We start from the raw sequence: 12,988 nt of genomic DNA, 5'->3' as shown, positions 1-12,988 counted from the left end.
TTGAGCTGCTCTTGACATTTTGGTTGTGAGCCTAGGCTTTAACAACTGAGTCATCATCTCCACAACCCGTTGAGCTGCTCTTTAAAGGGGAATACGAGAAGACCCTTGAATTTGTGAACCCATTGCTGTTGCTCAGCATCACATAGGAAACGTGAGATGCAGCTGCACAGGTCTGTCTGATTCTTGCTTGGGACAACTACTGCACAGAGCTGCACAGTGAGCTCTTAGCAGATACTGTTGGTGCTTATGTAATTTAAAACAGTTAACAACTTGTTAATTAAGTAGCCATAAATTCTGACTAAAGCCATAAAGTGGCTAACTTTAATCCCAGCATTCTCGGAGACAGAAGTATGTGGATGTCTGTGAGTTCAAGGCCAGCCTGGTCTATATAGACTTTCTGGCCAGCCAAGGCTACATAGTGCAACCTTTTCTTAAAAAAGACAGACGATCCCTGTCAAGTGATTTCTTCTTAACTAAAAATTGTAAGAGTGTATTATGTGAAACTAAAGAGAGAGCATTCTAGCAATATTATTAAATAATTTAGCTACAATGCTTTTAAGTATTAAATTATATATCAAACAGCTAATGTGCGTTTGAGGTTATAAGGAAGGCATATTTTAGAGATATATTAATAATTTCTTAATTTGCAGATTTCTTATTTGTGGAGTTAAAAGAATTTGAATTTTTTCTGTATGTTTTCTTGTGACTTCTTCCAATACAAAAATGCATTATTTTATAATTACAAAATAAAAAAGGTTTAATGCTTTCAAAAAATAGTTTTAAACATGGTTCTAGCTGCATATGTAGCAGAGGATGGCCTTGTCAGGCATCAATGGGAGGAGAGGTCCTTGGTCCTATGAAGGCTCAATAAATACCCCAGTGTAGGGGAATCAAGGGCAGGGAGGCAGGAGTGGATGGGTGGGTGGAGGAGCACCCTCATAGAAGCAGGGGGAGGGGGAGTGGAATAGGGGGTTTCCAGGAGGGGGAACACTGGGAAAGGGATAACATTTTAAATGTAAATAAAGAAAATATCCAATTAAAAAAATGGGGTGGGGTAGACCTACTTCCACGAGAATTATGCAATGAGTTTAGCCTATATTCAAATAAGGCTTAACACCCACAGTAATAAATTCACATATAGAGGTATCTGTTCTATCAAAAGCTTCATATTTTAAACTTAATATTGTTAATAGCTAATAAAATAGATCTGAGACCATTTTTAGCTGGAAAAAATAGTTTAAAAATAGATAGGTCTATTTTTAATATTTATATTAAACTATTTGACCCACAATACTTTGTCTGTATTCACTTAGTGTATTTTTTTTTCAAATATCTGAAGTTAACATTTCTGTCCTAGTTTAACAAAATTATCTGTTTAGAAAGTTTCTTAGAGAGTCTATTCATAAACTTCCATGCCCTAAAAATGTGAAGATTAATCCAAACTGACAAATTTTGGTATAGTCAAGAAAAGATAACTGATTTTAATACAAGCCCTTTAAATTCTATGGAGATTTTGGTAAGAAATATTAGTATATATCATAAACATTGATGCATTGAAAATTCTTTCAAGAAAATATGAAATACTCGCTGTCTAAATCCACTTGGGGCTTGGGAGATCAGAGTTAACATTAAAATGTGTTGTGTTTCATAGGCTACCATGCTCAAAACACAAATATAGCACATATCTGTCAACACACTTTCATAAAAGGGAATCCTAAATTACCAAGCTTGCTATTACTTTATTCCGTTTCTTATATGCTCTCAAATCATCAGAGGGAATTAATTCTTTTGTATTGGAAATTCCCTTAAGTGCTCAAAAATCGTTTAGGGGGCTGATTTTCAAATAATCGAATGCGTAGAATTTCAGTTTTGGTGTATGCTGGTGTGTCGGTAGTAAGGAACCACACGAGTTAGAGCCAACACAGAGAGAGGTGGTCCCTGGCTTGTTTTTATAACACCCATCTCCAAGCCAAATCAACCCCTAAGTTTCCCAAAGGATGTCCTGGGTAAGAAGAGACTCCTAGGGAGGCATTCCCATCCTCCATGTTCACCTGCCTGCCCTGTGGCAGATCCCATCAGAGTGAACAACAGCAAGGATTTCAGAACTGCTGGGCTCCAGAGCACTGTGTGCCTATCACGTATAAGCCCATCTGTTTTCAAGCTTCAGAATGGACGCGGGGAAAGGTGATCCCAGAGCAGGAGAACATGGATGACTGTGCGGGGTGGGGCCACTTGCCTTCCAAAACAAAAGTAAGGTCACCTACAGCACACAGCCTCCTGCCATGCGCAATGCTGTCTTCCACTGTCAGTTTGTCACCTCTTGGTGGCAGTTTGTAGTTTCACCTCTTAGACACAGTTGAATTTGCAGGAAATGTGTTCCATTGCGCTATGCCGAAGCTGGTATCTCAAGCTTATTTTCTGCATAGGTTGGCTGTAGTGTTGATTAGCCACCATAAGGTTGGAGCAAGAGTTCCCATTTGGGGCCCGCTGTTAAGAATAGTAGTAAATAAAAGTCGGCTGGAGCTCCTGAAACGTCATTTGTTGTTCTCTCAAGGTTAAGCTTTCCTCCAATGGATGTCTGTCTGTGTAGAGGAAGAGTGTGTCAGTGTCTGTTGAACTCTGCTCCCATTATCCTACACTAAACATTCTTTCCTCTGCCTCTTTCCCTCCAGCTGTCAGCCAAGCTGAATATCCTTCCAACGCTCATCTCCATGCGGCTTGAATTCCTGAGGATCCTCTGCAGCCATGAGCACTACCTCAACTTGAACCTCCTCTTCATGAATACCGACACCGCACCAGCATCTCCCTGCCCCTCCATATCCTCCCAGGTAGTCTGCTAACTACAGGAAAGGGGCGAGCTGCTTTGTTAATTAGCTTAGTTCAATCGTGCATCTCCTATCTTATTAATTAGAGGAAAATCACGCTACTCAAACCAGATCAGTTGATCCAGATATGGGCTCTAGGGTTCCCTGAAGCTGCATCTAAATTGACCATTTACAAATCAAGTAATTTGGCCCAAGGGTCTCTAAGGAGGCTAACTATGTAGGAAGAAATCTGTAAGCCTAGGAAAATGAAGAAACTCAGGTTAAGTCTCAAGTCCTCCGCCGTCGACATTAACCAATTATTGTACAATATAGCGTGCAAATTCAGGTTTAATATGTTTGCAAATGCAGGGTTGCAAAGTCAAGCAAGATTCAGAAGCACTGTGTTAGCCTAGTTTCTTTGTGAGACAGCTTATAAAGGAAGAACTGCAGAGGGGGAGGGGCACGAGATGAAATGATTCCCAACAGGATTTGACTGTGGGGATGTCCTTACTGCGTCGGCACCAGAGGTTTCTCAAGGAGTTAGTGTCCTCTGGAAAACCCTTAAAGAAATGCTATTTTATAGCCCTAATCCAGCTGTGGGAAACAAGGCAGATGTTGACAGCAGTAGGCAAGATATCTCAGGATGGTGTTAGATTCTATTCTGCTGCATATCCTTGGTACTAGTACAGAGGGAAAGGCTTGGCAGTGATAAGCGCCTTAAGTTCCAGGACTAAGAGGATGGGGGTGGGGATCACATGGGCCCAGGAGTTAGTTCCAGATCAGCCTGAGCATTATAGTGACGCTTCATTTAAAACTAATAATAATAATAATGTCATAGTAGTAGCTATTTGTGCCAGACAATATACCTGAAGTTAGCCCCATGACCATTATAATGTGATCTGGGACACACGTGACTTGCAAGGACCAATTCCAAATGGACTTATTATTGTCTGCTGTCGTCTGTTCTGTGGGCTGAATCCTATAACTTCCCCACGCTGACCTTGCCCTGGGTCCTCTGCCCATGCTCCTCTTCTGGCTGCCCTAAGGAGTTGACAGACCCAGGGCCCCTACTCTGCAGAGCTCCAGGACTTGCAGGGACACTTACTTCTGCGGTCCCCGGTGAAGGATGTCACATTCCTGGAGTAAGAACACGGGACAGGAATGGCCTAGGACTGCCAACTCTGGCATTATCCTAGCAGACACCACTTCTGGTTCCAGGCTAGCAACATCCAGACACTGTGCTCAGACGACCTTCAGAAAGGGTTCTGGGGAGACAGACCTCAGCGCGGGGCTGGGTACAGTCCTTATTTCTCTGTCCACATGTACCCTGGGCTGTTCATCTGCAACTTTTAATACCAGACAGGCAAGGAAGGGATTAGCTAGGTTTTTTGGTTCTGTTTTTCCCTTTTTGCTGTTCTGGGAACCTGGTGATATCAGGCACGTGTCCCACCACTAAGCTTGACCCCTAGCCTAGTTTTCATATTCATGTTCATGTTGGCCAGTCAGTGCATGCACCGTCCGGCCAGAGCTCTGTAAATGCAAGCCAGCACTGTTTTAATTCCAGCTCCTCATACTCACAAAGCTGCTATTGGTATTTCTGTAGAACTCAAGCTCCTGCTCCAGTTTCCAGGACCAAAAGATTGCCAGCATGTTCGATCTGACCCCGGAGTACCGGCAGCAGCACTTCCTCACAGGGCTGCTCTTCACGGAGCTGGCTGTCGCCCTGGATGCTGAAGGGGATGGGTGAGTATCTGATGCCTTAAATGGAACCTGAAGGGAAAAATGTTAACATCATTCCCAGTTCAACTTCTTATGTGTACAGCAAGACCTCAGAACTGTACCACCTACTAGTTCCAAGAAGCAGCACTCCTGTCTTAAGAAAGTGGTACTGGTGGAGTATAGAGAGGCAAGGCGATTAGAAGATCCATGAAATGGGCTTGTTTTTACAGCACTGGCAGTTGAACTGAGAGCCCCTCACACTGTAGGCCAGTACTGTACCAATGAGCCACATCCCCAGCCCCAAATGTCTATTGTTTGTTTGTTTTTTATTTTCGTGACAGTTTCTCTGTCCTGGCTACCCTAGAACTCACTCTGTAGACCAGGCTTGCCTCAAACTCAGAAATCCACCTACTTCTGCCTTCCAAGTGCTAGAATTAAAGGTGTGCACCATCACCATACCTGCCTCAGAAAGACTTTTTAAAGTCCCTTGTTTGAGCAGAATTTGCAGAGAATGCTTTGCTGAGTGAATTCCCTAAGGGCAAACTCATTTTGCAGGGGAGGCTGCTGAGGTGGAACCCAGGGCTTTGTACACACTAAGCAGGCGCTCCTTCACTAAGCTATCCTGTCAGCCCTAACAAGGTCACCTCTGACAAAGTGAGCACAGAGACGAAATAAATACAAGCATGCCACTGTCTGAGGCTGGCAAAGGAAGTGACAGTGAAGAAGGCAGCTGTCTTGGGTCTAGATGACGCTTCTTATGGGCAAGCCTTCCCAGGCAAAGGCAGATGCCATAGGCATGGGTCTCGTGAATCTTCTCACTGTGTCCATTCCTGAGCACTTGAGTGTATGGCAGTGCCTGGACGTACTTGTTGGCTCATGGCTTGTATTCTGTCATCTTTTCTCTGCTCTAACGACATTCCAGTTTTCTCAGAATTTTCTGTCCTATAACTAACTTATTTTCTCAGCATCAAAAAGTGCCCTAGGATATATACTGATAAGGTCCTGAAAGAAGAAAATTTGCCTTGCAATATAAACTACCCCCCCTTTTCACTTTCTTACTTGTTTTTAATAAATAGCATGGCTTTAAGTAATTTCTGAAACTATCTTTTATATTCACAGTAGCAATAGTTTTTAATTTTCTATTTTTGTCCCAGTTGGAGACATCCCTGCCGTCTGGTTTTGATTCTTCTAAAATCATTGCTGGGATATTGCTGTATAGCTTTAGCTGTTCCGGGCTTCACTATGTAAACTAGACTGGCCTCAAACTTACAGAGATCTGCCTGCCTCTGCCTCCCACCACCACCACCCCCAGTACTGGAATTAGAGGCATGTGCCACCATGCTAAGCTCCTAATATTTTTGAAGAGCAAAAGGTTGAAATAGACATTTTCCAAAGAATGCGTGGTCATAAGCACACGAAAAGGTGTTCAGAATCTCTAACAGCTAGGCAATGCTTCATTAAAACAATGATTAAATACCACATTCTGCCTACTAGAATAGTTTGATAAACAAGACAGACAGCCAGGGGTGTGGCTCAGTGGTAGATCTCTAGCATGTGCTAAGATCTGGGTTCAATCCCCAGCTCTTAAAAAAAAAAAAAAAAAAAAGAAAGAAAGAAAGAAAGAAAAGAAAAGACAGATATATAGCACCCAGACACCGCTGGAAGGAGGGCAACATTGTTCTTTAGAGGTAAAACAATAGAGTTCCCATTATAGTAGTTTGTCTGAGATATATGTCCAAGAGATAGATACTTACACCACACAAAAATCAGAAGCATTCGTCATTGGTGATAGTCCTAAAGTAGAAACAACCCAAACGTTCATCAATTGATGAATGGATAGGTGAAATTATTTTCTGTGCACAATGGAACATTACTCAGTATCCAAAAGAAATGAAGGATTTACACAATATGATGAATCTGAAAACAGCAAGCTAAAGAGTAGACCAGGATGGGAACACCGGATGTCCGTCTTCTACTCTGTTTTGCTTTCTTTTTCACATGGTCACAGAATTGTCCAGGATACTTTGGGCACTCTGGTTTAAGAAGACAGGGTCTCCCTCCCCATAGCCTGGTTTCTCTCTATTATTCTGTCCACAGAATTAGCAGAGTACAGAGAAAAGCCGTGAGTGCCATCCACAGCCTTCTGTGCTCTCACGACCTGGATCCACGGTGTCTCAAACCGGAAGTGAAAGTCAAAATCGCCGCCCTTTACCTGCCGTTGGTCGGCATCATTCTGGACGCTCTGCCACAGCTCTATGACTTTACAGGTAAGGATCTGTCTCCTGTCTTAGAACAGTGAGGCCCCTGCCAGATGCCTCTCACACAGGAAGCAAGGGCTCTCACCAGCTGGTCAGTGCCTCACAGCAGTGGTCACTAAAGCTTTTTTTTTTTTTTTTTTTTTTTTTACCCAGACAGGTTTTTAAAGACACACAATTATATATATATATATATATATATATATATATATACACACACACACACACACACACACACATATATATCAGAAACTATCTGTTCTTCATTCACTGATCAACTAGTTTATGATTGTCATCCACTGCACCAAAAGGATGAACTATAACAGAGCTAACTACTCTCCTTTGGGATCGCTGTTCTGATGCCTTCAAATAAACCTGTTCATCTCTTTCCTGAGGCTTACGAGGGAGTAGTTAAAATCAAACAACTTTTGCTCTTACACCAACCAACTGACACACCATCCAAGGAGTCTTTCAGTATTAGGAAAATTACGCAGCAGCAGAAGACGCTTTGCTTTTGGCAATAAGAGGTCAATTGTACAATTAGAAGAAAAAAACCACAAATTTTAAAAAAAATCCCCACATCTTGGATTTATGTTCCTATTATAGTGTGGACCAGAGAGTATAGGTGGGAGTCCAGCATCCTGGTCACTTCCAAGCAGTCCTTGCTATATGAGATTGTAGAGGTTACCATGTTGGAGGTTACTGATGAATGAGCTAGAGTCTGGAGAGTGCCTGCCTGAGTCTAGCCATCCTTACAAGGCAGTCACCAGTGGGTCTCAGAGAACCATCTGAACCATGAACCAGTGAGTCTTAGAGAACCATGCCACTTCCTCCTAGTACAGTGGCATGCTTGACTAAATCATTTGTAAAAGCATGACAATAGCAATTATTTAGTTCACATGATAATGAGACTGGGGTTCAGGAGATATCTTTAGTAAAAAGCTGGCCATCCATAAGAATCTGCATTCGATTCTCAGAGCTCACATAAAAACCTCTGACTTGGTGCTATGCACTTGTGATCCCAGCACTGGGAAGGTGAGACAGGAAGATCCCTGGACACAATCCAGTCAACCAGCCAGGAAAAACAAAGGTGGTGATGCCCAAGGAACAAAACCCAAGGTCCTCTCCTTCCCTCCGAATGACCACACATAGTCTCACATCCTTCATATACAAACAGATTCACGAAAGAGACCAATCGCCTAGAACGTCTAATTCATGCACATCGTAGAGTGAGAAGCAAGCACTCCTATGGAAGTAGTTATTTCTCTCCTTTATTAAAAATGACAATGACAAAAACCCCTCCTGTAAATCAGCAGGAGAAAGCTCAGCGGTTAAGAGCATTTGCTTCGGGCTGGCGAGATGGCTCAGTGGGTAAGAGCACTGACTGCTCTTCCAAAGGTCCTGAGTTCAAATCCCAGCAACCACATGGTGGTTCACAACCATCCGTAATGAGATCTGACGCCCTCTTCTGGTGTGTCTGAAGACAGCTACAGTGTATTTACATATAATAAATAAATAAATCTTAAAAAAAAAAAAAGCACTTGCTTCTCTTGCAGAGGACCCAGACTCTGTTCCCGGCACCGACAAGGTGGCCTACAACTGTCTATAACTCCAGTTCCACAAGATCTGACACCCTCTTATGTCCTCTACAGTGAACATGCACACATGCAGGGCTAACGCTCATACACATGGAGTAAGAATAAACATCTAAAAAGACAGCTCAGGGTCTGGTCAGATGGCGCAGAACTTAAGCGTACTTGATGCTCTTCCAAAGGATCTGGGTTTGGTTCCCTGCACCTCACAACTGCCTGTAACTCCAGTTCCAGAAGATCTGATGCCCTCTCCTGACCTCACCAAATGCACAAGGGGTACACACACATACATACATGCAGATATATGCAGGCAGTAACACCTACACATAAAATAAAATTTAAAAAAAAACTTATTTTTCTTTTTAAAGATACATCTCATGGGGCTGGAGAGATTGGAGAGATGGTTCCATGTTTAAGAGAACTGGCTGCTCTTCCAGAGGACCCAGGATCCCATGCACCCATGTAGCAGCTCATAGCTGCCTGTAACTCTAGTTCCATGGGATCCAATGCCCTATTCTAGCCTCTTAGGGCATCAAGAATGAAAGTGGTATACAGACATACATGTTGCAAAACATGGAAATAAAAATTAAAAATAAAAAAGATAAAAATTAAAAAATTAAAAAGGTGTTAAAGATATATCTAAAATTCAAACTTCAGCTCCATAGATTACCATAAGTGACCTTTGACAAGTTTGGCTTTTCAGTAAAAGCAGATATGCATATGGTAATAATAAATTAGCATTTGCTTAGACTTTTGAAATTTAGTAATTTAGTACAGGATTTACTATAGTGACATATTATTTCTACAGGGTACTTATTCTGTAGTTATACTTTATTAAATCATTATTTAAAACAGAATATCATAACCTAGCAAAAGTATTACAAAACTTTAAAAACTTTTATATTTTTACCATCTGAAAAATTAGCTCATAGCCTAAGCTTATGCTCAACATTTTGTTTTTTAAGCCTGTCTGCTTTTTTATATATGAATAATTCATATAGATATATATCTGGTTTTGAATTACGTGCTGATTTCAGTGAGTAAGATATGTCTTTCGCTTGTCGGGGTGAAGACGGGGAAATGTGGTCTTTGGCTTGACATCACACATGGGAATGTTTAATGGCAGATGCTCGCAGTGGAAGGAGTCGTGCCAGTGGTTCGTATGAAGAACAAGATGTGGCCAATGGAATCAACCAGAATGTGGCCCTGGCCATAGCAGGGAATCACTTTAATTTGAAGACCAGTGGAGCAATGCTGTCTTCCTTGGTATGTGTGTCTATTTCTTGAGTATATTTCTTATTGATGTCGCCTCCTCCTGACTTCTGATAGAACCCAGCCTAGAACAGACATGCTTTCTGCCTCAATACTGCAATACAGGAATCTGTGAAACTCTCCAATCAGAGAGAGCTACGGGAACAAGAGCAAGAGATGCACGTGACAGGGTTAGCCAGTCCCAATGTGTCAAGCTGAATCTGGGGAGTCTGAAATTGCAGAAAAGATCAAACCAAGGTGTCCATCCTTGCATAGGATGTAGATGGGGCTTCCTCCATGTGTTTATTAGTATTACTGTTCGCCTCCAATAAATGACTAAGGCTCCAAAAGCCTCCAGAACAAAAGGCAGCCTTCCTAGGTCCCCAGGGAGTCTAAGGAGATTTGTCCCCCAACAGAGGGGAATCTTTGTGGAATGTACATACCTCTGCTGCTGCTGAGGTGGGAATCGCCTGTTTGCCAATGCACTTTGTCAGAGCAGCAGTTCAGCTTCTAGCTCAGTGTTGTTATTGTTTTGTTCTTAATTGGCTTGACAGGCTCTGTTTCTTGATCCTAGAGATGAGCCTAGGGCGACCTGGGGTTTGCAACTGCCCCGCAGTCAATTTTGTTTTGCATTTCAACGTAATGTCTGAATCTGCGGCAAACTCGCTTGGTTTACTTCTGAAACGGCAGTGTCTTGACACAATTTCTTTACTAGCTGACTTTTTATGTCTTTCTTCTAGCACTTAGCCATCTCTGCCCCCTTTCACCCTTGCCCAGGAGGGTTGGAGAGCAGGGAAACAGGACACCCGAGACTCGGCAACACTAATCTAACTCACTAAACAGTGCCTTAGATCACGTTCTACCTCTGAATCGTCCACCTTACCAAAGTTACCTGCTCAGGGCAGTGTGTGCCTTTTATATTAATTGCCTGTAAGGAGTAGAGAAGGTGAAGTTCGCCTATTAAAACGTGTCCCTGTGGAGTTCTAGCGGAAGACTGTCCCTTTTTAGGGTCATACTTAGAATAGCTTAAATGAAAGCAAGTTTGCCCTCTGTCACTTCTATCTAAGTCTAAGATTTTCTTCACACTGTTCACGAATTCCTCATTGCAATGTTACTGCCACAGGCCACCGGATATTAGGTGCACCACATGAAGCAAGGGGTCCGCTGCACATTGTTACCTGTCTTGGTGTTAGGAGTTTTAGCAAGTGCGCTTAGTAGCGCTCTGTAGTGACCATTCACCAAGGCTATTACAGCACATGGCCTGAGGACCCACCCACACTCAAGTGAATCTTAGTGTAGGTCCCATTGCAGATGGCTTTGCAAAGACTTGACCCATGGGCTAACCAGTTCATGCTCTTGATGTGAAACTGAACTATGAACTGTTGGATTATTTTATGGTATCTGGTCAGGCTAGTTTTTCTTCCAGTCCTCCACTGGCCATCTTGAAGAAGAAGTCCTTGGAGATCTTAGCAGCAAGAAAGCCCCTTTGCATCACTGGTATTGAAGAGCAACATCAAGATCCAGAGCAGGGCACCAGACCGTGCTCAGTTCAGCGGTTCATAGCTTAATCTAAACTCTGTCCCAGCATGCCTCTCCTGAGCAGCCCTGCACCAAGCACACATTCTCTAGCCTCGGGAAGACAGGGCGACTGGAAGCAGATACCCAGCCATGTGCTGGAAGTAGGCACAGTGTTCTGAGGGGTTCTCATCTCTTACACTTGTAAGTTTTCCTGTGGCCTGAATTCTTCCTTCCCTTCCCCCCACCCCATTTCGCCCCCTTCCAGCCCTATAAGCAGTACAACATGCTGAATGCAGACACCACCCGCCACCTCATGATTTGCTTCCTGTGGATCATGAAAAATGCTGATCAGAGCCTCATCAGGAAGTGGATCGCTGACCTGCCTTCCATGCAGCTCAATAGGATTCTGGACCTGCTGTTCATCTGTGTCTCCTGCTTTGAATACAAGGCAAGTGGGGGGGGGGGGGCTGTGTGTCTTAGCTGTTCCAATCCTGTCTTCTTACTCTCTTCCCTTTGGGCAACAGCAGCATCGTTTGTCCTTCCTACACTGTATTACAACCCACAGCCTGTTTGCATCTGCAGATGTGACCATTTCACGTGGAAAGAATATCTGCCTATTGCAGTGGGCCTGTTCCTGCCAATAAAGCTTTATACACAGGAGCCCCCAGAAAAGTGGAGTCTATGTCTAAACTCTCCACCATGACCCTGTTCTCTTTTGACAAATCTCTCCCTTCGCAGAGATCCCACTAAACCCAATGTGTCTCTACCTCTGTTCTTCCAGGGAAAGCAGAGTTCTGACAAAGTCAGTAACCAGGTCCTGCAGAAGTCAAGAGACGTCAAGGCCAAGCTGGAAGAGGCTCTGCTCCGTGGGGAAGGAGCCCGTGGGGAGATGATGCGCCGTCGCATTCCAGGTGTGCAGTAGTCCTCCCATCTGCTACACAGCTCTTCACTCTTGGACGTCACTCCCCGAGACAGCAAGTTCTGGGACCCTGTGCTGGGACCCTGTGCTTGTCTTGTAGAATGTTTGTTCCCCACTTCTGAGGGAAAGAGTCACCCTGAAAGTATCCCCAAATGCCGTGTTTTAATTAAGATTTAACAGCAAATAAAGGCCACATCTAAGAAAGTGGCTCATGGATTAGGGAAGAAGCGCTGTCTTCCCTGTTTCAAGCCCCTCTAGGGGACGTGATCAACAAACTGGAGGGCTCTGCAGCCCACAATCATATCCCTGAGTCATTCAAGATGCTACTGCATAGAGCAGTCTCCCAAAAAGCATGTCGGTGTACCATTGTCCTAGGGTTCCCATGACCCAAACACCTGCACTCATCACTTTAATATGATAAATATGATTAATATGCCCAGTAAAACAGTGACAGGAGAGCATGGACTCTGGAGGGCTTTCACCTGACACCCTGACCTACCTTCTAGCAAATCAGGGAGTCTCACGGGAACCCCTGCTCAGGAGAACTGTGGAAGGCAGACCATCTTCCAGAGCTGCCTCCAGTTCATCCAGGGCAGGTCACCACAGGCATAGGCACGGCAGCTCTGTCTCCTCAGAGCAGCACAGACTGATGAACAGGGGGTCTGTGCTGATGCTTCTCAGCTAAGCTGAGCACTGAACTTTTGGTTATCTTAGAGGGTTTCATGCTAATCAAATTCCTGTCGTGTGTTTCTTAACTCCCAGGGACTGACCGGTTTCCAGGCATCAATGAAAATCTGAGATGGAGGAAAGAGCAGACACAGTGGCGGCAGGCTAATGAGAAGCTGGACAAGTAAGTTGCCCTGCCGCCCGCTCTGCACTGTGTTCACCCGCTCTGCACTGTGTTCACTCACAGTCTTAGCTCTTGTTCCC

At 43.8% G+C, this 12,988-nt stretch overlaps 1 protein-coding gene across 2 annotated transcripts in view; it reads left to right on the top strand.

Annotated features, from left to right (window-relative positions):
- Positions 1-12,988, top strand: part of Dock8 (dedicator of cytokinesis 8) — a 204,080-nt gene that overhangs the window by 152,210 nt on the left and 38,882 nt on the right. For both annotated transcript variants that reach the window (XM_021151299.3, XM_029472365.2), the window contains 7 exons: positions 2,673-2,828; positions 4,408-4,547; positions 6,621-6,790; positions 9,497-9,636; positions 11,405-11,587; positions 11,921-12,050; positions 12,821-12,908. In XM_021151299.3, the coding sequence (XP_021006958.1) occupies positions 2,673-2,828; positions 4,408-4,547; positions 6,621-6,790; positions 9,497-9,636; positions 11,405-11,587; positions 11,921-12,050; positions 12,821-12,908 (1,007 nt within the window). The remainder of the gene's footprint in view (positions 1-2,672; positions 2,829-4,407; positions 4,548-6,620; positions 6,791-9,496; positions 9,637-11,404; positions 11,588-11,920; positions 12,051-12,820; positions 12,909-12,988) is intronic.

The sequence above is a fragment of the Mus caroli genome, unplaced genomic scaffold (genome assembly GCF_978045245.1).
Source record: "Mus caroli unplaced genomic scaffold, Mus_caroli_1 scaffold_20, whole genome shotgun sequence".
Taxonomy (NCBI): domain Eukaryota; kingdom Metazoa; phylum Chordata; class Mammalia; order Rodentia; family Muridae; genus Mus; species Mus caroli.
The sequence above is the reverse complement of the archived record's forward strand: the minus strand, read 5'-3'. Positions and strand labels throughout refer to the sequence as shown.